The sequence below is a fragment of the Podarcis melisellensis genome (genome assembly GCF_964234715.1).
Source record: "Podarcis melisellensis genome assembly, chromosome: 11".
Taxonomy (NCBI): domain Eukaryota; kingdom Metazoa; phylum Chordata; class Lepidosauria; order Squamata; family Lacertidae; genus Podarcis; species Podarcis melisellensis.
This window is the reverse complement of record NC_138543.1, coordinates 44,143,387-44,165,313: the sequence shown is the minus strand read 5'-3', so window position 1 is coordinate 44,165,313 and position 21,927 is coordinate 44,143,387. Positions and strand designations below refer to the sequence as shown.

At 43.4% G+C, this 21,927-nt stretch overlaps 1 protein-coding gene across 2 annotated transcripts; it reads left to right on the top strand.

Annotated features, from left to right (window-relative positions):
* Positions 1–6,500: 6,500 nt before the first annotated feature.
* Positions 6,501–20,925, top strand: ZNF131 (zinc finger protein 131). Of its 2 annotated transcripts, none has more exons than XM_081929780.1 (7): positions 6,501–6,644; positions 9,138–9,276; positions 10,711–10,812; positions 11,307–11,451; positions 11,999–12,687; positions 16,445–16,575; positions 18,943–20,925. In XM_081929780.1, exons 2-7 carry the CDS (start codon positions 9,153–9,155, stop codon positions 19,600–19,602), a joined length of 1,851 nt encoding a protein of 616 aa, XP_081785906.1. In that variant the 5' UTR covers positions 6,501–6,644; positions 9,138–9,152; the 3' UTR covers positions 19,603–20,925. The 2 variants fall into 2 exon arrangements, with proteins under 2 accessions (XP_081785906.1, XP_081785905.1); XM_081929779.1 differs by having other exon boundaries at positions 6,512–6,644; positions 9,029–9,276.
* The last annotated feature ends 1,002 nt before the right edge of the window (positions 20,926–21,927 follow it).

The window sequence follows — 21,927 nt, the reverse complement described above, 5'->3', positions numbered from 1 at the left end:
TGATCAAAACAATGCAACCCCCCAGCATGTCACAAAGCAAAACAGCTGTCTTTAATTAATGCTAATTGCATGGTTGCTAAAGGTTTTGACAAGAAATGCCCGAAGAACATAACTGTGTGCTTTTTGAGCTAGTTTAAAGTTGCACTTCTCTGAACTTTTGCCAGTTGGAAGCAGAAAAACAGGATAAGGTTTCTGCTGACACTGCAGCCCAGAACCACTGCCAAACTTCCTCTGAGCGCATAGAAGACTGAAGCAAAATGTATCTGAGATTTTATTTCATTATTTCACTTTGTTTTCTTGAGAAGCAAGGATGGTCGGGGGCAGAAGGGTCATCGGCTGTGTATCCAAGGCAGATAACATTTAAACCTGACACCAAAAGGAAAGGAAGCTCTCTTGTTCCGTAAGAGAAGTTCAGAAATCCCCAGTCACACGATATATCTATTGGGACCAAACTTTCACAGATCAGCAAGCCAGCTTTATAATATGATCACAATATGATTGTAAGGATACTGAGTTGATTTGGGGGCAGGGAGGAAACTCCATAGGTGAAAAACAGCTCCTATTTGCTTGGTCTATTTTTACCTCTATTAGGTGGACTCCTCTACGGGTGTCCAAAAATTTGCTTTAGGTTTCTGGAACTTGGTAGGTAGGGGAGGGAAATAAAGCTGTGTTTGTGGAGCAAGTCCGGAGATCAAGTCCTCCATCACAGTGAGTTGCTTTTCAGTTCAAAGAGCCCTTGTGGTGCAGCCATTATGTGGAGCACATATTGACTTGAACCAGGGTCACAATGGAGAATAATACGCCTCTGCTTTAAATGATAATATTAGTGAACAAGTGTATTCTGGCACAAACTTTCAGGAAATCTTACTCTCCTTGTATTAGACTGCAATCTCTACACATTTATTGTGGGATTTCCCCCCTGAGCAGGCATGCAGGGGGTTGTGCTGTTAGTCTTTGAAGTGCTACAAGGCACTCTGTCCTTTCCTTTAATAAATCTGATATAAAAGGAGACTCTGTTCTTTTGATAGCTCTGTAGATGAGTCGCTGTCCTATCAAGCCAGACTATTAGTTAGCTAGCTCAGTGTTGTTGGCACTGGCTGGCAGCAGCTCTCCTGGATTTCAGACTAGAATCATGACATGGGAGTGGTGGGAGGCACCAGCTGGGGAACTCCCAAGGGAAGAAGACTCTGAGCCAGGGAGTTGGTGGTGGGTTGAAGATGAGTGGTCAGAAGGAAAATAGGGAGCAGAGTGGGAAGAGGTGGTGTTGGAAGCTGAAGAGGCAACCAGGTTTAGAGAGCAGGAAGAGGCTGGGGCAGAGCGCAGTGCAGACTTGGATGCAGGAGAGGAGTGGGGCCAGGATACAGAGATGAGGCAGGTTGCTGAAGAATCCAGGGAGTCTCCCCCTCCTGCTGCGACCTGCTCGCCTCCCCCTGGTCTCCCAGAACATGCAGAGAAATGAAGGAGGCGCAAAGAGAGGCAAGACAATGGAGCCTTAGGCTGCTGGGGAAGAAACCGGGGAAAGCGCCTTAGAGAGTGGTAGGAAGGCAGGGACCTTCAGTCCTTGCAACTGCCTCACTGGGGCAAGACCTACTGGGAAGGGTTGCTGCAACCAACTAGGTCTGAGCTGTTTTGTTTCTTTGATAAAGAGTTCACTGACATCGGGTGCTTTATTATTTTATTGCTGACCTGCGCCTGACACCAGCTTCTGACAAATCATTCCTAGCCCTAGGTGGAGATAGAGCATGAGACTTTCTGCAAGGAAAGCACACGCTCCATCACCGAGCTACATACACCCCTTTCAATTGCAGTGCATTATCGGAGCATATCTACACTAATAATTTATAACGTTAAAAATGCATTATTAAAATTTTACTCCAGTGGGTGCTGCAGAGCAGCGAGCCACTGGCAATGGAAAAAACTGCCATTAAGTGTTTGAAACGCTATTAAATACAATGTTCTATAAGATCAAGGTAGATCCAGCCTTGCTCTTCTCTGCTTTGTGGCATTGTGCAGAATCATGCGATGCAAGATCACCTCCAGACTGTCACTTTTTTGTGGGATGGATTCAATCACATACAGGCAATCGTAAATTTGTGCAAGTATAGAAATTTCGTAAAATCGTTAAAATAAACCTTAGTACTGTGAGAAACTAGTCTACCAACAATTTGTGGGTGCCAAGACCAGAGCGGGGATTGGCATGTTTCTTCAAGCAGGCTGTGGCATGCTGATGAAGCACCTATATTTAGAGTACAATGAGTGTTTCAAACCAGTAGTGGCTATTGAGCCCAGTTTGCCTGTGAATGTTTTCCAAAAGGCTTTGGTTTCAGGTCAGTGAGGGTCAGGATGGTCTGAAAACAACCTTGGCTGCCCATGGGAGATTAACATAATGATACAACATCAGAATGTATTAAGAAGAAGATCTGTATGCTTCTGGACAGTTCTTTGCCTGGACAGAGAGTGGAATGCCTCCACTCTCATTAAAATAATTAGACTCTTCAGTAGTGGAATTAATCCGTCATATGCTTCCTAGGATAAAAGGAAGTCAAGTAAATTAGAAGAAGTAAAAAACACTTTTTTGCTGTGCTAGGAAATCCACTGTGGTAAAAGAGTAAACAAGGACTCTCAGATCACTGTGGGCAGTTAGACTATTTCTGGATCGGGGCTTCATAAACAAGGCTGGAATCAGTTCTTGCTAACCGTTGAACCTTGTAAACCAGGTTTTTCCAGACTTCTGAGTTCATTGGCCCCTTGATGAGCTTTTAAAATTGTCATGGAGACCAACCCCAATTCTTGGGAATGCAAATGAAATAAAGTCAAGCGATATCAATACATAATCAACATTTATTAATCATCCATCACCATTACTTGGTAGGCATCTATCTGTCTCAGGAGACAATGGAAGAGTACACTTTCAGGAGTGAAGTCAAACCATTGGAAGCTCACAGCGCCTGCTGTGGCTGAATACGAGAGAGACATGTTTTGTTGCAGCGGAGCAGATAAAGGCATCCTAGGAATCATCAAATGTAAAAAATAAGGAATACTATTATTGTATTGTGGAATCTTCTTATTAAATACAGAGGTTCCCCACTGACAAGGGAGGTGCACTCTGTATATGCCCATGCCATTTATTTATGAGGCTTATAGTTCCTAATTAAATGTTTTGCACTATATATCTACAAACCTATTTTCTGCCCCTAGGCTCATTTAAACCTCATTTCAACTCATAGGTCTTTATTCACCCCTTGCAGTCTTATAGACCTAAAGGGGTCAATATCAATCACTATGGGAAAACCTGTTCTAAATGGAGAAAATCTAAATAAATGTGCTCTTCTTTCTTAAGTATACAGAGTAAATCAGGAGTGAGGAACCTTTCCAAATGCTGCTGTATTAAAACTCCCATCAACCACAGCCAACGTTCCTGGTAACCCCATTTACCTGTTTTATGTTTAAAATGGCAAAAAGGGGCTATCAAAATATATTGGGATGAATGAAAACAAGTTGTACACTCTTGAGAGGTATTTAAAAAAGAAATGCATACCAAAGCACTTTCCAAGAGAAGAGCTTGAGCCACAGTAAAATATTCCAGGCACTCATTTTGCTGAAGTACACATTTCATCAAAACTACAAAACCAAGTTAAAGAGTGTTCCTGTTTCGCATAAGTTGTTCAGTGCCAAAGGACCTTGACCTAGAACAGGGAGGCTCACCCAGTGGTTGGAAAAGGAGATGTAAGTGAGTACATGAATCCAAGCACACTGAAAAGACAAACTGTTTTAGCCAAGGAGATACAAATTATTTCCTAGCCTGGAGATACATTTGCTCCTGTAAACAGTTTTGCAATCATTTGGCATATTTCCTAGGTTGAAAAGCTGATAGGAAAAACAACAACTTTTGAATATACTCAGATTTAATATATTCAGAGGAACCCTATTTTCCAGACTATCTGCTGCATAATGAATATTTGGTGGGTGTGGGGGATATATGTTAATAAATAGTAATGAAGGAGATTTCCCATTCCGCAGTTTGGTAACTGAAAGACTTATATCTTAGGGATCCTTTTCACAGTATGGGAGAAACGTAAGAGTAGATCTGTGGGATCAGATCAAAGGCTTGTCTAGCTCAGCATTCTGTTTCCCAAAGGAGCCAAACACAAAATGTCTTTGGGAACCCTATGAACAAGACATGAGGAGAACAGTCCTCTATGGTTATTGTTCCCCAGAAATTGGTTTGAAAGCATGCCAGTGCAAGTAGATAAATAGGTACCACTCCGGCGGGAAGGTAACGGCATTTCCGTGCGCTGCTCTGGTTTCAGTGTTCCGTTGCACCAGAAGCGGCTTTGTCATGCTGGTCACACGACCCGGAAAAACTGTCTGTGACAAACGCCAGCTTCCTCGGACTGTAAAGCAAGATGAGCGCCGCAACCCCAGAGTCGTCTGTGACTGGACAATTGTCAGGGGTCCTTTTCCTTTTTAAATACCCATTGTTTACTCTTATCCCCTATGAATTTCTCTAACAATCCCCTTTCAAAGCTTTCTAACTTGGTAACCATCAATTCTTGAGGCAGGGAGTTCCATAGTTTAACTGTCCACAATATACACCAATAATGCAGAAACATCTAACTGTGCTTCCTTCATAAGGCACATTAACAGAGGAAGCTGTGTTAGATATAAGTTAAATCATTGGTTCACCTAGCTCAGTACTGTCCACACTTAACTCACAGCGTCTCTCCCAGGTTCAGAAAGGTTTCAGTCCTTGCTCTACCTGGAGATGCCAGGGATTGAAAAGCAGGTGTTCTGCCACTGTGCTGTGGCTTGTTCCCAAAATGTGACAGTAAGGATGGTTGGCACCTGCAGGAAGGTACATAAGGATTCATCTCCCTCCCCACAAACCCCAACTTTCATTACTAGCCAGGTGAGGGAGGGTCACAGAGCAACTTCCTTGCTTATACTAATTGACCCATACTTAGGGGCCATTATGGCCCTTGCCTGGCTAATTCAACAATGGGCTCCTCCATTAGATTTTAACTCTTGCCGGATCCAGGAATTAGAAAAAAAACCCTCAAAAAACTATGCTTGGAACAGGTTACAGTGGTACCTCGGGTTACATACGCTTCAGGTTACAGACTCTGCTAACCCAGAAATAGTGCTTCAGGTTAAGAACTTTGCTTCAGGATGAGAACAGAAATCATGCTCTGGCGGCGCGGCAGCAGCAGGAGCCCCATTAGCTAAAGTGGTGCTTCAGGTTAAGTACAGTTTCAGGTTAAGTATGGACCTGCAGAACGAATTAAGTACTTAACTTGAGGTACCACTGTACTTAGAACATGGTTATATATCCAATACTTTCTGAGGATTGCACTATCAGGGCAAAAGTAAAACATGAAGAAGTAATCTTCAGACATGTTGAAAGGTTCTTGACATTTTAAGAAATGATTTTTTTAAAGCGACAAGTTACAAAGACATTGAACATGCTTATAAATACGTTCTGTGACTTTATTATGTAAAGCTTGCATAAAATAGCCCTAACGGCCTCGGCCCAGTATACCTGAAGGAGCGTCTCCACCCCCATCGTTCAACCTGGACACTGAGGTCCAGCACTGAAGGCCTTCTGGCGGTTCCCTCCCTGCGATAAGTGTGGTTACAAGGAACCAGGCAGAGGGCCTTCTTGGTGGTGGCACCCGCCCTGTGGAACACCCTTCCATCAGATGTCAAGGAAATAAGCAACTATCTGACTTTTAGAAGACCTCTGAAAGCAGCCTTGTTTGGGGGAGTTTTTAATGTTTGATGTTTTATTCTGTTTAATATTCTGTTAGGAGCCGCCCAAAGTGATTGGGAAACCCAGCCAGAGGGGTGGGGTATAAATTATTATTATTATTATTACTGGAAAGAAAACCTTTTGAGATTAGGAACTAGCAATATTCATCACAAAAACATTGGAGCTTGATTAAAAGGAGATCTTGAGCACATGCTTGGTTGTGTACTTTTTGAAGTGTTTTGTTTATTGTTTTATGGCTTTTGTAGTTTGTAATTATGTAAATCTTTTCATACTGTAAGCCACCTTGAGCATAGTTTTAACTACGGAAAAGCGGCACACCAAATAAAATTGTGGTAAAGACATGTTTGGTAAACAGGGCACGTCTCTTTGTCGAATTTTCTGTTGAAGAGAGAACGTTTTATAATAAATGTGATTTCTTCTTCCAATAACTCTCCCAGTATGTCCAGGTGTTGTTTTGCATCCATAAGAATTAGATAATACGTATTCATAAATAGCAAAATGATGCCAAATATTAAGCAGAGTGCTTTTACTAACAGAAAGCAAGCAAGCAAGTTGCCACCTGCAACAGAGGCAGCAGCAGAAACAGCAGCGCGGCGCCTACTACGACTACCGGCATGCATCTCGCGGCACAGCGAATGGGACTCGGGCAGCCGCTCAAAGCAGGCACCTCAAAACTCCCATCATGCACTTGGGCCCGCCAATTTCCCTAGAGCGCCCCGGCAGGTAAAGGAGGTCAACGAGCTCGCCATTTCCGGCGCGCGGTGCAGGACGGGAATGCGAGTAGCGCTATTGGCCGGCGCTTGCCCCGCTTTTCGGCAAGCAGGAAGCGATAGCGGCGGCTGAGGAGGCTCGGCGGGGCGGGAGGCTCCTCCAGGTGAGTGTTTCTCGGACCCTTCCGATTTTCTCGAGGTCGGCGCTCGCCTCTGGCCGAGGCTGGCGTCGAGAAGGGATCGATTTAATGCGCGATTTGATGACGTAATAACGGCTCTGGAGACAGGGCCGCCGCCGGGGTTGCGCCGGTCTGTGCGCCGGCTGCCTTATGGCGTCTTTCCGCCCGCGCCGGCCAGTGCGGGGACCTCCCGCTCCGTTCTCTTTTTTCCCCTTCAGGGAGGCCCTTTCGCTTCTCGTCGCCCCTCGACGGTTAGGCCTTCCGCTTAGCCCGCTTTAGCAGCTTATTGGCCCGCTTCTCTACCTTCCAGTGCTGCGATTGGCTGGCTAGCCGATGATTGACGTGCGTGCCCCCCAGTGGACTCCAGTGCCGTGTGGCTCTCCTAAGGAGAGATGCTCCTGAGCCTGTTTGAGGGGCACGTTCTGCTCCTGGGGTCTCCTGGCTTCTAAGCTAGGAAAGCAGCAGGGCTTTTATTGCAGCTTAAGAGGTGTTATGATTTCTTGCCGGAAATAAGAGCTGCCCTTTCATTTAAGAAACTCAAGGTAGCTGACAGCAGCATCAAACCATAATTTAGTAGTGGTTAAGATTCAAAAGAAGCTTTTTTTTTTTAAGGAACCTGGCCCTTGTCAAAAAGCAGTTTTGTCTTCAAGACAGGACTGAGAGCAGAGAATCGCAGCTCTTTCAAAGCCTTCCCATCGACCCCCTGAATGGAGCTTGCAGAGTGCAGTTTGAGAAACTTTGCATTAGAGTCCAGTGGATGTAGCATGTGATACTTATTTGACAGAGAGAAATAAGCCTGTGGCACGTGGTTGCAAACCTCAGCACACACATGACAGAGAGAATCCATGATAAACAGCTGTGAAGTGCAGCACAGCAGTGACATTTCGATGCAAAATCAAATGTACGCAAAGATGCATGAGACAGTTGGGTGAAGAAATACAGGAAACCTGTATTCTGACACAGCAATCCTAATGGGGCAGAAGCCTGACACATCCAAAGTCCTGCCCTGTACTGTGGCCCCCTCTCCCCACTCTTATTTTTCATTTTCTGTTCCATTGGTTCCTGGAGTTGGTGTACTTCTGTTTCTCCCGTTTGTTAGCAGGGGGCAGGGGGTGGCCAATGAAGGAGACTGCATCAAATTCCCCCAACATGCCCTGATATGCCCCATGCCTCCTTTGAGCTCAACATCTCTTGAGCACCAACAGCACTGGAATACTATTTTTACCTCAGGATCTTCAAATTGGGGTTTGTTATCCTGGCTATTACAAATTTGAAATAATCTCTCATTTGGATGATCCCAGGCCCTGCTGAAGCAAGAGACCTAGGTTGAGTCCGTGCCTGGATGGCACTGAGAACTTAGGATACATACGGCACCTTGAATTCCATGATGGAGGAACAGGGGGATATAAACATAATGAACATTCCTAAATACTTCCTAGCTGTATGGAATTGAGCCATAGAAAAGTGGCAATCGTACCACCATGCACAGTGGTACCTTAATTCGTTCCGGCAGTGCGTTCTTAACCTGAAACTGTTCTTAACCTGAAGCACCACTTTAGCTAATGGGGTCTCCTGCTGTCGCCGCGCCGCCGGAGCCCGATTTCTGTTCTTATTCTGAAGCAAAGTTCTTAGCCTGAAGCACTATTTCTGGGTTAGCGGAGTGTGTAATCTGAAGCGTATGTAACCCAAGATACCACTGTATGTGGGTGTATAGTTTATCTGTATGTATGTACATACTGTCTCTGTACTGTGTGTGCTTGTACAGAATCTGATCCCATTTTAGTTTTAACTTCCAGTAATCCATCGTCTTAGTGGATTATGTACAGCTTGCAACCCCAAAACCTATTTAGCTACTCTCTGGGCTCCTGTGGCCACACAAGCTCCAAATGCATAATTTCTTTTCTTTCTATGCCTCTGCTCTCTTGTCTGTAGCATTGGCAATATAAATGCATGTTGCCCATGATTCTGATGAATGAAACACTTAGTTAAAGGAGGTAATGAAAACCTAGCCTGTTCAGTTTTTTAAAAAAAAACCTTAAAAGTTAAGAAATGCAGGTGCTTCAGGTTTCTATGGCTGGAAACCAAAATCTCCCGCCATACAACAGCGTTTTTCTCTCCAATAATCCACACCTTTTCTTACTGCCATCACTTCCTTTCCCCTCAACTGATAGTGTTTCTCTGCTGCTGTTGGCCTCCTTGGTTCTATTGTGACTGGGGTTCTTCATCTCCCCTTGTACCATGGGCTTCATAATGTCGTTCAGCTATCTATGCACTGTGTTTTTATATACTGAGTCTTGTATTTGCTATAGCTTCTCCAGATGTGGTAGGTGTAATACTGTGTGCTTCTAACTTTACTCATCGTTTTATAGGACCCGCTTCTGAGTCTGGATACCTATTGCTGATGAATATCCTTGCTTACTGTAACCATTTATGGCTATGGACTGTGGAGTTCTCATTACGACTGATGATCTTTCCTAGACAAATCTATTAGCCATGGAAGCTGAAGAGACGATGGAATGCATTCAGGAATTTCCAGAACATTACAAAGTAATGTTGGACAGACTGAATGAACAGCGGGAGCAGGATCAGTTCACAGACATCACTTTGATTGTGGATGGTATGTCATGACGCAAACTGGGTCTCTCACAAACATATCGTCCATAATTTGAATTAAGGCACAAGGCATCTGGACTTAAGCCAGTTCAGTTTCATTGAAGCTGAGTGATGGTCAACTGAAATTCGAATACCATGGCTTGTTTCGTTTACAGCTTTAGGCCACTTACATATACACCTGCTTAGGTTGCAGTCCCATTCAACTCAGGACTTAAAATTCCCAATTGACTGGCATAAGATCAGGCTGCACAAATATTGTAGAAGGCAAAACATTTTTCTGCTTGTTTTATTATTTGTATTACCACCACCTTTCACAATTTAAAATGATTTTTCTGATAATTGAATCTATTTTGCAAGAGTATGCAGCAAACTGAAATGCTGAATTCTTCCCTAAATCATTTGATAAAATAGATTTCTGCACTGTATTAGTTTGTGAAGAAACTGGATGCTGCATTCTCTTCCCTCTCACCCATCCAAAGCCCACATCCAGTGGGGTAGCTAGCTGCTTGGGCACCCGGGGCGGCACAAATGCCCTGCACCCGGGGGTGGGGCAGAGCATGCTGCGCGGAACCTCCACGTAGTCCGCAAGCCCCACATTGCTGTTTCGGGCAGCGCGGAGCCTGCAGCTGCCTGAGCCACCATGTCACTCCCCAAGAGAGACATGTGGCTCAGGCTCACTGCAGGCCAGGCTCTGCAGTCACCCCCCTCAGTGATGACACCCGGAGCAGCCTACTGCACCCCCCTTCCTAAGCCACCATCCACATCCCACCCTGATGTGCTTTTTCATAACATTCAGTACAGTCGTACCTCGGGTTGAAGTAGCTTCGGGTTGAGCATTTTCGCGGTGACCCGGAAGTAACCGAGCGCGCTACTTCTGGGTTTCGCCGCTCGCGCATGTGCAGACGCTCAAAATGACATCATGCATGTGTGGAAGCAGCGAATTGTGACGCGCAGATGTGGGTTGTGTTCGCTTCAGGATGTGAATGGCGCTCTGGAACGGATCCCATTCGCATCCAGAGGTACTACTGTACGTGCAATCCTCATTTTGCACAGGAGTTAGGTTCTGGGGCCCCACGCATTTCGGTGGGCCCACGTAAAGTGTTGCACCCTGCCCCCATTCCAACCTTTTAGGGTCACTTCTAGGTTCAGCACTGTGCGTGCCTCCGCGATCACACACCAGTCAGACGTGCATAAAACAGTTGTTGCCTGTATTGTTCAATCACCATGTCCAAATGAGACCTCCACTAAAGAGGTCTAAATACCTAGTGTGTTTAGATCTACTGTTTGACGTGAAATTTGGAGACACATACTCTGTGGGAAGACTTGACACTGCAGTGTTCTTGGTCTTGTTAATATAGAAGGCTGTATATCACAATGTTTTCCTCTCCACTATGACCATCTAACATATATTTATATCCAGTTCTTTCTCTCCTCCTAGGTCACCATTTTAAAGCCCATAAAGCTGTTCTTGCTGCCTGTAGCCAGTTTTTCTACAAATTCTTCCAAGACTTCACTCAGGAACCTCTAGTAGAGATAGAAGGTAACTTACTGATTCTGTTAGATCCAGAACTCTTGCGTGAAAAGAACTAGAAAAACAAAAACCCTGCTATGTCTTTCACTTGTCTTCCCATTCTCATAGGCATACTTTCAGTTTAGGACTCAGATATATTTTCCTGGGAAGTGTTTCATTTTAGTCATATCCCACCAGTTCTTAGGTCTAGATCATATAACAAAGTGGAATGGGGTTAATACATGTACACATTACGTTCAGTTATTAAATACTGAGAGCAGACAGCAGGAAGTGGCCATAAAACATAGCCCGGCTAGTTATTGTTCCTAGTATGAATTGAACAGAGTTGAAAATGATCTTTCAATGCTTTTAATGCTGTGAATCGCCCTGAGATCTTTGGATGAAGGGCAGTATACAAATTTAATTAATAATAATAATAATAATAATAAGGCAGTTGTTTAGGTATTTACTAGCAAAGCCTCTTTGCAAAGCCTAGGTTTCATTTTGTTCTTTGCTATCATTAGGTGTAAGTAACATGGCATTTCGTCACTTAATTGAGTTCACGTACACCGCCAAGCTGATGGTGCAAGGGGAAGAGGAAGCAAGTGATGTCTGGAAAGCAGCGGAGTATCTTCAGATGCTGGAAGCCATTAAAGCACTCGAAATCAGGTGAGTGTGGTTTCTCAGAGGACTGTGCCTTGGGAAGGCATGTTAGAACTATCTTTACCCATCTTCGATGCACTGGCCAGGTTCTCTTCTTGTTGGCTTTCCATGATCATGACTACTGCATTATCCTGGGTCTTCATGATAAATAAGTGGGTCTGTTCTGGAAGCTTCAGCCACTGCAGAATGCTACAGCCAGACTCATGATAGAAACTGCTGCAAGCAAAAGTTGCTGCTGTTAAAAGACCTGGTTCAAGGTTCTTTTACTAGGGTACAAAGTGCTGAACAACTTAGGCCCAGGATGATTTAAGTACCGCCTTACCCGCCATGTCCCAGGGCACAGGATCATGCTCTCCTTCCCTTTAGGAGCATAAATTCCTGCCACTAGGTCTAACTTACATCTTCAGCAACAGTGAACTGTATTTGGAATAGCCAGTTTTTTCATTTAAAGCCGGCTACGGATTCTGAGTTAAAATGAGAAGCCTGGTTAGCCTTAAGTGCAACAGAACTGCCCTTTTGATGTTATGCACTGTGTTGTGTATAATTTTTCTAGGAACAAAGAAAATTCATTGCCGCCCGAATCGGATCAGGCAGAAGATAAGAGTATAGCCAAAAAGAGGAAGATAGCAGAGACCTCCAATGTTATTACTGAAACACTGCCCTGCGCAGAATCTGAGCCTGTTGAAATTGAGGTGGAGATTACAGAAGGGGCTATCGACGTGGAAGAAAATAACGTTGAAGCACTTGAGGAGGTCGCTTCTGCTGAACAGTCGATAAAGTACATACAAACCACGGGTACATCAGATGAGTCTGCTTTGGCTCTCCTGGCAGATATTACCAGCAAGTTCCGCCATGGGGAGAGGAAAAGTGAAATTCAGGAGGAGTGTGACGACGGATCTGATCCAACAGGCAAGCAGGTGGAAGGCATTGAGATAATGGAACTTCAGTTGTCGCACGTCAACAATCTTTTCCACTGTGAAAAGTGCAACCGTACATTTAAGTTGTTTTACCACTTTAAGGAGCACATGAAAACGCACTCCACAGAAACTTACAAGTGTGACCTATGCAACAAAAGGTACCTGCGTGAGAGTGCACTGAAGCAGCACCTTACCTGTTACCACCTTGATGAAGGTGGTGCTAACAAGAAGCAGAGACCTGGCAAAAAAATACATGTCTGTCAGTACTGCGATAAGCAATTTGACCACTTTGGACATTTCAAAGAGCACCTTCGGAAGCACACAGGTAACTGCAGTTCTCTTCCCCCTTCCAGTTGCAGACAATTCACACCACTTCTTGTGGTTCTCGCCTCCCCACAGTGATTCTCACCATAACATTTTGTACAGCCTTCATTGGTAGTGGAATAAGAATGGTGTAAATGTTGATTAAAGCCTTTATAAATGGAAGGTAATCTAGGAACCATTTAAGGCTGGCCTGCATAACTTGCCACCCACCCAAATGTCAGTTGATTCTATTATTATTATTATTATTATTATTATTTAATGTTCTTTGTAGAGGAAACCCCGTCTCTGTTCCAAGGCCTCTGGCAAGCACAGAGAACTTTTCAAGATAGGCTGAGGCTTGCCTTGCTTGCACAGAGATCTGGATAAGGATAAAAATAGCCTAGCTTCTTTTTTTTACTCAAACCGCTGCATGTATCAGGGACTGCTCCGAGGCCTTAGAGGACACTATTAGTTGCTTAGCTGTGCTTTTTGATCCTGGGATTTTAGCATGTTTCTCCCAATCAGAAAGCAGCAGGATAGCACGCTAAGTTTTGTTGTGTGTCTGTGGTTGTTAGAGGATGGGAATCAATCATCTCTTGCATATTGCTCCTTCATCAAAATGACACTGTCTCTTGGAAGGGTCTCCCTGTCCCACAACCAATTTCAATAGGTACAGTACACATTGGCAAATACAAAGTGAAAATGGTGGAAGGGAAATGTGCCTTTTTGTGTCTTCAGTGTTGGATCAGAAGTACTGGGGATGTGGCTTTTTCAACCCATTGTCAAATTTATTTGTTTATTGGTCAGTCGTACAGTTTTGCAGAATAATGTTCTACTTTGATAGAAAAATATACTGCATGATGACATCAGACTTGGTCTCTATGGATTTGGGAACACATAATGGACATTGATTTGGAAAAACTCTGGCCCTGTCAAGTTTGAGCTGCCTCCCCCAGGCCTATATCTGGCTTAGTTACTAGTTTGTGTTTAGCCATCCTCAACTTGGTGCCCCCTCCAGAGAGATTTGGACTACAGCTTCCATTATCCTTGACTAATAGACATGTTGGCTGAGGCTGATGGGAGTTTGTAATCCAAAGCCTCTGGAGGGCTCTAGGTTGGAGAAGGCTAACTCAGTTCTGATTTTTCATTGAAATGCCCCCTTTATAGGACTGTGTGTATCCACAAATTCATCACACAAGCATAGTAAAGGTAAAGGGACCCCTGACCATTAGGTCCAGTTGTGACCGACTCTGGGGTTGCAGCACTCATCTCGCTGTATTGGCCAAGGAAGCCGGCGTACAGCTTCCGGGTCATGTGGCCAGCATGACTAAGCCGCTTCTGGTGAACCAGAGCAGCGCATGGAAACGCCGTTTACCTTCCCGCCGGAGCGGTACCTATTTATCTACTTGCACTTTGACGTGCTTTCGAACTGCTAGGTTGGCAGGAGTCACACAAGCATAGCATTTGTTAAAGAAGGGGAAACTAGTTGGATAGCCTTGGATTGTGCGGAGAAGGGAGAATTTGTTGTGACAGAAGAGATGGAGAAGGATGAACAGGTGGATATTTTGAGTGTACTGAATTGGGAAGAAGAGTTAGGAGGATAATGTGGGTTTTCCTTTGGCTTTAATGCTAGTTAGTGAGTTAGAATGAACAAAGAATATATTAGGAATTATTTGTGAAGTGCTTCTTAAATGCATTTTACAGATGGATAATCTCAGGCTGCACTTGAAAAGATTACGTATATAGTGTTAAAGTTGGATGAGCAACCGATCGGAGAGGAACAGGAGTGCAATAAAACCAATTGCCCAGGCTTGGTCGATGCTCCTAGCCCTAGATGTATCGCCACCCAGTTATGCTTTATAACGTGAGAGAGCTTGCTGACATAAATGAATGTGGTTGTGCCTGCAGAACTCAACCCCCCACCTTTGACAGCAATGCTCTGCACAGCAAGGCTTTCACCTGTGTTTGTAAAACAGCTCCATTCATGTTGCGTGTTGCTCTTGCATCCCGGTACGCAGAGCCACAATTGGGAAAAATACAGAAGCTTAGGTGGTAGATTGTTCAATACAGTACAGGAGGCCCCCATTTACGTGAGAGTTACATTCCAAGGCACTGTGCGCATCAGTGAAATTGTGTGCATTTGAAACACCACTGGAAAAGCCTGCAAACAGCCCGTCCTGTTCTGCCCCTTTTTGTGACACTTTTGGGTCACTTCCGGGTTCGGTGTGATATGCAGGCCCGTGGTCACAACATATTGAATGTGTGTAAATGGAGGGTTGCCTGTAATTCAATTTGCAGTGCCCTTATTGCCGGGAATGGCTGGATTATGTATTCAAGAGACGTTTTGATTTGCAGATCTTCAGTGCCTGCATAGGTTTCTCTCTATACCACGAAAACGTGAACTTTGCTTCCTCCATAAAAATGATAGCTGAGATCAATCTGAAGTTAACAATCTTCTTTACCAGCAGTCAGACGTTGTGCAATGCTCTGCTTACTGCGTTAAGGAAAGTATGCTTTGCCCCTAAGAAAGTTACATAAATAGCTTTAACCTATCTGTTCTTTTTGTGTATCAAGATCTACAATGTGCATTGACTGCAGTGTGCATTATATTTCAATTGGTGTCTAACCTTAGACTAGGTACTAGTGTGAGTTGTTTCTCCACAGCACTGCTGAATGGTTTAGGAGATAATGCAATAGATGAATGGGAAACCCTTCACAATTTGCAAGGGGTATTATTATTATTATTATTTATTATTATTATTAAACACTTCAGTAAGATGTAAGTTATAAATCCTGCTCAGTGTCACTTAGAAAGGGAAAGCATTCCGCTTCTATATCCAGGAATGTTGAGCCCTCCAATGGCTCCAGTGGGAGACAAGCATGATGTGCACACAATAAAAAATTTTAATGATGCATAACTAATCCATGACTATCAGGGCAGAATTGCATGTCATGAAGCAGCACACAGTTATCAAATAGTGATTTCCCTTTAAGGTGAATAGTGTGAATGGGAAAATTATGCAGGAGAGAATTGCCAAATGCAGATGTGCACTGAATGATCCTGTTCCTCACTTGTGCCAGTTCTCTGCTGCAAATGCATCTCTGGTGGGCTCTGAAGCTTGACATAAACCTGACTGTGTGGGGAGTGGCCTGGGGTGTGTGTCTGTGTCAGCATTTGCAAGGGAAGATTGGAGACATTCAACATCCCTCTCCCAAATGCCACACTTGTATTACTTTCGCAAACAGTATTTGGGGAAAACTGCTTGCCAAGGTAGCATGTAATTCCACCCTCAGGTTATAGCCTTACCTGCTTTTACATGTGAATGAGCCACATTGTGCACAGCGGTGCTTGTTTCCTGTGCCATCCTATTTGCTGTGCTCTTAAGGGTGAGCTATAAAAGGGAATAGATGAATCTATGAAGGGATAGGTATGTTCTTGGCTAATAGCCGTAGCAGATCATCTGTTTTCAGAGATGGACGGATAATCAGGGATGTTGCTCCGTTTATGAACACAGCAACCTAGATGGCTAATATCACAAGATAGAAAGATGGCCCTGCTTAGTAGTCTAATATCACTGATCTAACCCTACTTAGTAGTCCCTAAACTCTTTATTCTTGTACTTCTACTCCTCTTGGATAGCTGACGTTCGGGAATGGGAAACTGGCAAAATCCCACCTAATTACGGGGGTGGGGAGGTGAGTTTGTAGCAGTGAAAAAGCTGAACCTGAGGCAACCTGCTTTTCATTTTTTGGTCATGCCTTGATATTTGCCTTGATAGGTGAAAAACCATTTGAGTGTCCAAACTGCCGTGAACGTTTTGCTCGAAACAGCACACTCAAATGCCACCTGACAGCATGCCAGTCCAGCGCTGGTGCTAAAAAGGGACGGAAGAAACTTTATGAATGTCAGGTATGTAATTTTGCCCATCGTGATTCTGGTCTAGCGAATTTGACCATGTAGACAGCCTGTGTTGTCGACAAGGTAGCCGGGGCTGGGTTGTGGGAGCTGATCTCCAGTTTGGCTTTGCTGCAGAACACTTAGGACTGGGTTGTTGCAGCAATATGTGGTGCTAAGCTACACAGGACCCTGTAGTAATAGTTAGAAGCCTGGAGCCCTTAAAGTGTCAGAAGAGAAGAGAGATGTGTCAAAGCCATTCTCCCTGTTTCCAGAGTTTATCTTAAAGTTGTTTGTGTAAAGCCCATGCTGCTAGCTGAATTGGTTTTAACTGAAATAGTATTGTTTCTTCTCAGTGCTTTAATATAATAGTTTGTTGTTTCTCCAAAATTTAATGCTGGGGTGTGAGTGAAGATCCACTTGGACTAATTGCAATGGGGATGTTTTTGGACCTAGTATCTGCTTGTTTTTATACCATATCTAGAATTTGGTGGATAGTAAGAAATTATTCTTAGCTGCTGTAGCTTTATTAAGTTCTATTTCCCCACAGTATTTTATGCAATGATGATTTATGGAGTGATGATGTTAGTAAAGTCTCTTCAAATTGTGAGATTAAAGTTGGAGTCTAATATACAGTCCACCAGAGAATCTTTACAGCTTATTGTATAGTATACTTTCAAATTTGGTATGAAAAAACCCTCTTGTTTTCTCATGTAGAATTGTATATTTGCTTTAATTCTTGGAGTTTTTTTTATTACAACAAATAAATTTGAGTAGAATATCTTGCGATTTTGCAAATTCAGATATGCGAGTTTGAAATGGGAAATTGATTTTTGGTAACACTGCTATTTTCAAAGTGGAGATTGTTCCAGAAAAGACTAAGTTTAATTTTCCTCACTGATACTTTGTCTTTAGCACTATGTTCATTTTTGTTGTTGTTGTTGTTAAAGATGGCCACAGAAGCAGTTTCCCCCCCTTTATTTTATTGCTATTGCAGAAGACTAATCAACGTTATTCTTCTGGCTTTCCCTCACTTGCTTGGCAAGAGATCCTGCTTCCTCTCTTTCTGGCATGTGCTCCAGTGACAGCACCCTTAGGGGATGGCTGTTAGGATGTCCTGCCTTTTGTGTAGCACACCTGCAGCAAGATTCTTGCAAAATGTTTGTCTGGTCATGATTAAAAAAATGTCGTTCCTCTGCAGTTCACCACTTTACTACTCACTGAGCATGGGGAGCACCCACAGTCCTCCCTGGTTGGTCCTCAGACCACAGGCAGATTGCACCACAGAGATGTAATGTTTTTAAGCATTGATCTCTATAGTAAACTCTATATAAACAATTTTCCATGTTGAGTTTATATTTATTTTCTTTAAAATATTTATATACTAGATTTTGTTTCAGAGTGATTTGCAACTTTAAAAAGCAATAAAACCAAATATTAAAGATATAAGCACAGGGAGCTGGCAATGTATTAAATGCCTTGAATACTGGGAGAAAGGGCTTTGTCTGGTACAGCACCTGAAAGAAACAGTTGGAACCAGGCAAAACCTTCTTGGGGAGGGAATGCCATGGAGGAAGGCCAAAAAACAAACCTTTGAGTGAATGGCTGTCAGACTAAAAGAAGCTGAGTTGCTTAGTGATTGTGCATTTGAAGATGGACAGAAGAACCTATTAAACAGCCTTGCAAAAAGCCCACAAAAGTTACAAGCATGCAGTATTTTTGCTAGCCTGCTGGGAGCTATCCCAGAAGGGATGAGAGTCCCATCCCTCCTGCAGTAACTTGCTGCATTTCTGTGATGGGCGTGGAGAAGAAGGCCTCCCTTCTAGGACAGCCCACTTAGATTCTGTGCTGGCCATAGAGGAGGGATTCAGTTTTTCTCTCCTCTGCTTGTCTATCCAGTCGCCTGCTTCCAATTCCTTGTTACCTATAGCTGCCAGGCGAGTGCTTCAATGCAAGGTGCATTACTATAACATTTTTTAGAAGAGAGAAGTGTAATGATTTTACTAATGATAAAAATGTTTAAGGTGCTAAATAAGTCTTATTGCAATAGCTTTCCAAAAGACTAGGTGCACATGCATGCAGTCATTGGTTGTGTCATTCTATGGAGCTAATCCAGTGTAAGGATCCGCTGTGCAGTTCCGCATAATGCCTTTGGAGGTCCCCTTAACTATTATTTAGTTAGTTAGCGGGTTGCTTGTAACTGTGAACTGATTTATAGTTAGCCCAATTGGCTGACGCAGGGAAAGTTAGGTCCTAAGCAGTGGAATTGTTTTGTTGCCACCTGGGGTTTTAAAGAAATAAACTGAATTGAAAAGAATGATCCGAAGACATACAATGAACTTTGGTTAGCATTCCTACAGCTGTTGTGTTTTGTTCTTTTAGGTCTGCAACAGTATATTTAACAGCTGGGATCAATTCAAGGATCACTTGGTAATACACACAGGTGACAAGCCCAACCACTGTACCTTATGTGACGTGTGGTTTATGCAAGGCAGTGAACTGCGGAGGCACCTGCAAGAAATGCATAACATCACAGAACGGCTTGTGACCGAGGACATTCTTCCAGTGGACAGCGACCCAGTGGCTTCCATGACTATCATAGAGCAAGTGGAACAAGTCCATGTCCTGCCCGTAATCCAGGTCCAGGTGGATCCAGCACAAGTGACTGTAGAGCAGGTGCATCCGGATTTGATACAGAATAATCAAGTGAAAGGTGAACAAATAGCGGAGCTACAAGAGCAGGTGGAGATAAGCTACTTAGAAGTGGAGCACATTCAGACTGAGCAAAGTGCTGAAGTGCACATGGAGGAGCTAGACGTGGAGCATGTGAACCAGTTACAAATGGAAGAGGTTCAGGCGCAGCTTATAGAGGAGACTGATATAGAGCAGGTAGAATCGGGACATGTGGATCAAGGAGAGCTGGAAGCAAACCCGCCTGTTCAGGCAGAGGAGGTGGAAGCACACACAGCAGATCATGAAGAATCTGATGATTTAAAAACTCAGCCAATAGTGGATATGCAAGAGGAAAAGGTGGAGACCTAGGAAATGTTGACTGCAGTACCTGTGATTTGGGGGGTGGGGTGGGAAATGTAATACCAAACTATTTTTGTTAATTTACTTGTATGACTTTTGCACCACCAATGGGTGGCTCTCTTGTATCGATGCTGTTGGGGAAGTGGACAGGTGGACCAAAGTTAGGATATTTGATTAAACTGCCCTTCTTGAGTTTTTTTGGGGGGGGATGGGGGATAATCCCCCTTTCCTATCAAACAAACAAAAACAAAAACAAAAAAAACCACGGAACAAAGCCTATTCTAGAGATGAACAAGCTTTGTGTGAAGTTTAATAGTAGAGTTTTGCTAGATTGTACCATTTAGGTCATACTGTTGTCATTGGGAGAGACTTCCGGAGCAAGTTCTGTTTTCTTTTCCGAGTATGAGTTTAGTGTTAAAACAGCAAGGTTCCAACATTCAGATGGATTATATAAGGACTGCAGACAATTTATCCCCTTTCCCCCTCTAATATTAATTTTTGCAGTAGCTGCAGTCTTTGCTTTATTTATCTTCTTCAGGTTAGCCACAGATCCAATTCACGCATCACAGCAAATGCAGCCGTCTCTCCTGCTTCACGCTTCCAGCAAGAGCAAAAAACCACAGTCCCTGGTTAAATGCTATGTCTGAACTGGTTAACTATGGTTTACTGTGACATGTGAACACACTCCTTGTCTTTAAGCCTGGAAGTGGATTGGTATGGAAGTAGAGTGTGTTACAGGTTTTCTTTTTGTTAAAAAAAAAAAAGAACCCTTGTGCCTTCTCAGAACTAAAAGAATTAAACTTCCACAAAGCTTTTAGGACATTTACAAAGCTAATGCAGAAGAGACAGTGTAGATATTGCTGTACAGTGCTTTGTAATTTTGTTTACAATTGTCAGCTACCAGGGTTTTTTGCATTACAATAAACTTAAGATGGGGGGGGGAATTAGTTCAACACGGGCAGTTTTGTTTTGATTCAAAGGGCCAATTATAATAGGAAAATTTTGGCTGCATCTGTAGCAAGGAATGAGTTGGCTGAAAGGTTGCACTGGCATCTTATCACCAGATTTTTATTTTTAGAAAAAAAGGTACATTTTATATTTAAAGAAAATGCGTTTTAAAAAAATACAAAGTAAATGTGTCTGCTCAATGCATCAGGCTACTGTTTTATTATTTAAACTTTTTTGAACCTTTACAGAAAGATCTTGTGCTTAAAAGATTTGGGGGGGGATTAAAAGCCATAGGTATGAGTGTTTTAACTGTGGATTTATAAGAGTAGGAGTGTAAATATTTAATCAGTATTATTGGACAATAAAACAGTACCAACCACAAAATTCTCAGTTAATGTAGTATTTGTTCCTTCTTAGGGCCGTTTTGGATGTTATACAGAAAAGTTGGGCTGGTCCAGGAGTGTAAGCTTTTCAGGGAGCTGTGGCCAATCCTGTCCTTACAATATGTGCATTCAGCTTGTTGCCAGTACCAGCACTAGAAACTTTGCCGCCTGATATGCCACCCTCCCCTCCTTCATTGGGCCAACACTTTAAAAAGTCTTGCTTCACCATTGAGACACCAATGCCTGCCTTCATCAGATGGGTCCCTCCTGATGCTGTTGAACTCCAGCTCCCAGCATAAGTGGTAGTTGGGTGTGATGGGATTCTGTCGTCCAACAGCATCTAAAGGACCACAGATGGCCCATCCCTGATCTAAGTGCCCCATCCCCATATCACCTGAAGCACCTGTTTGCATGGCAGAGCTGGCCCTGTTTGTTGTTTTTTCACATTAGATCTTACCAGAAGTATTTAGCACATGGGAAAGCCTTGCAATTGGGTTGAATTGGGCTTCTTTAAGTGAAGGTATTGACCCCCTTGGAGATGTTTTGCTGCAGTTTTATCCTGTTTTTCCTCTAAGCAGCTCAAGCAAGCATCCATGTTTTTGCCCTCGCAGGCAAGTTAAGGTGATAGATGTTAATTGGTATGAGGTTACACAATGGGTCTCCTGACCTGAGTGGGGAATTGAACCCAGGTCTCCTAATTCCTAGTCATTACACACCAACCACTACACTACACTACACTACACTACACTACACTACACTACACTACACCCATGTCTCTTGGGAAGCCTAGGCCTGTGGAGAGGCTCAAACAGTGATTGAGTTGAAAATGTGAGCAGTTGCCTGGCGAGCAGAATGCTCAGGAAAAGCAATGCAAATAAACTAAGGGCATCATAGAGATTTCAGGTTAGAGTGGCTGCATTCAAATGGAAAGGGGAAAAGAAGACTCCAATTTTTGACTATCTTCTGTGGCCAGCGTCAAGACACTCCCATACTGGAGTTCAGA

Bases quoted from the DNA above. Each gene is read 5' to 3' on its own strand.
- ZNF131 (XM_081929780.1), top strand. From the start codon at position 9,153: ATGGAAGCTGAAGAGACGATGGAATGCATTCAGGAATTTCCAGAACAT. The intron at 11,452-11,998 runs GTGAGTGTGGTT...TAATTTTTCTAG, and splicing joins ATTAAAGCACTCGAAATCAG to GAACAAAGAAAATTCATTGC. The intron at 12,688-16,444 runs GTAACTGCAGTT...TTGCCTTGATAG, and splicing joins GCACCTTCGGAAGCACACAG to GTGAAAAACCATTTGAGTGT.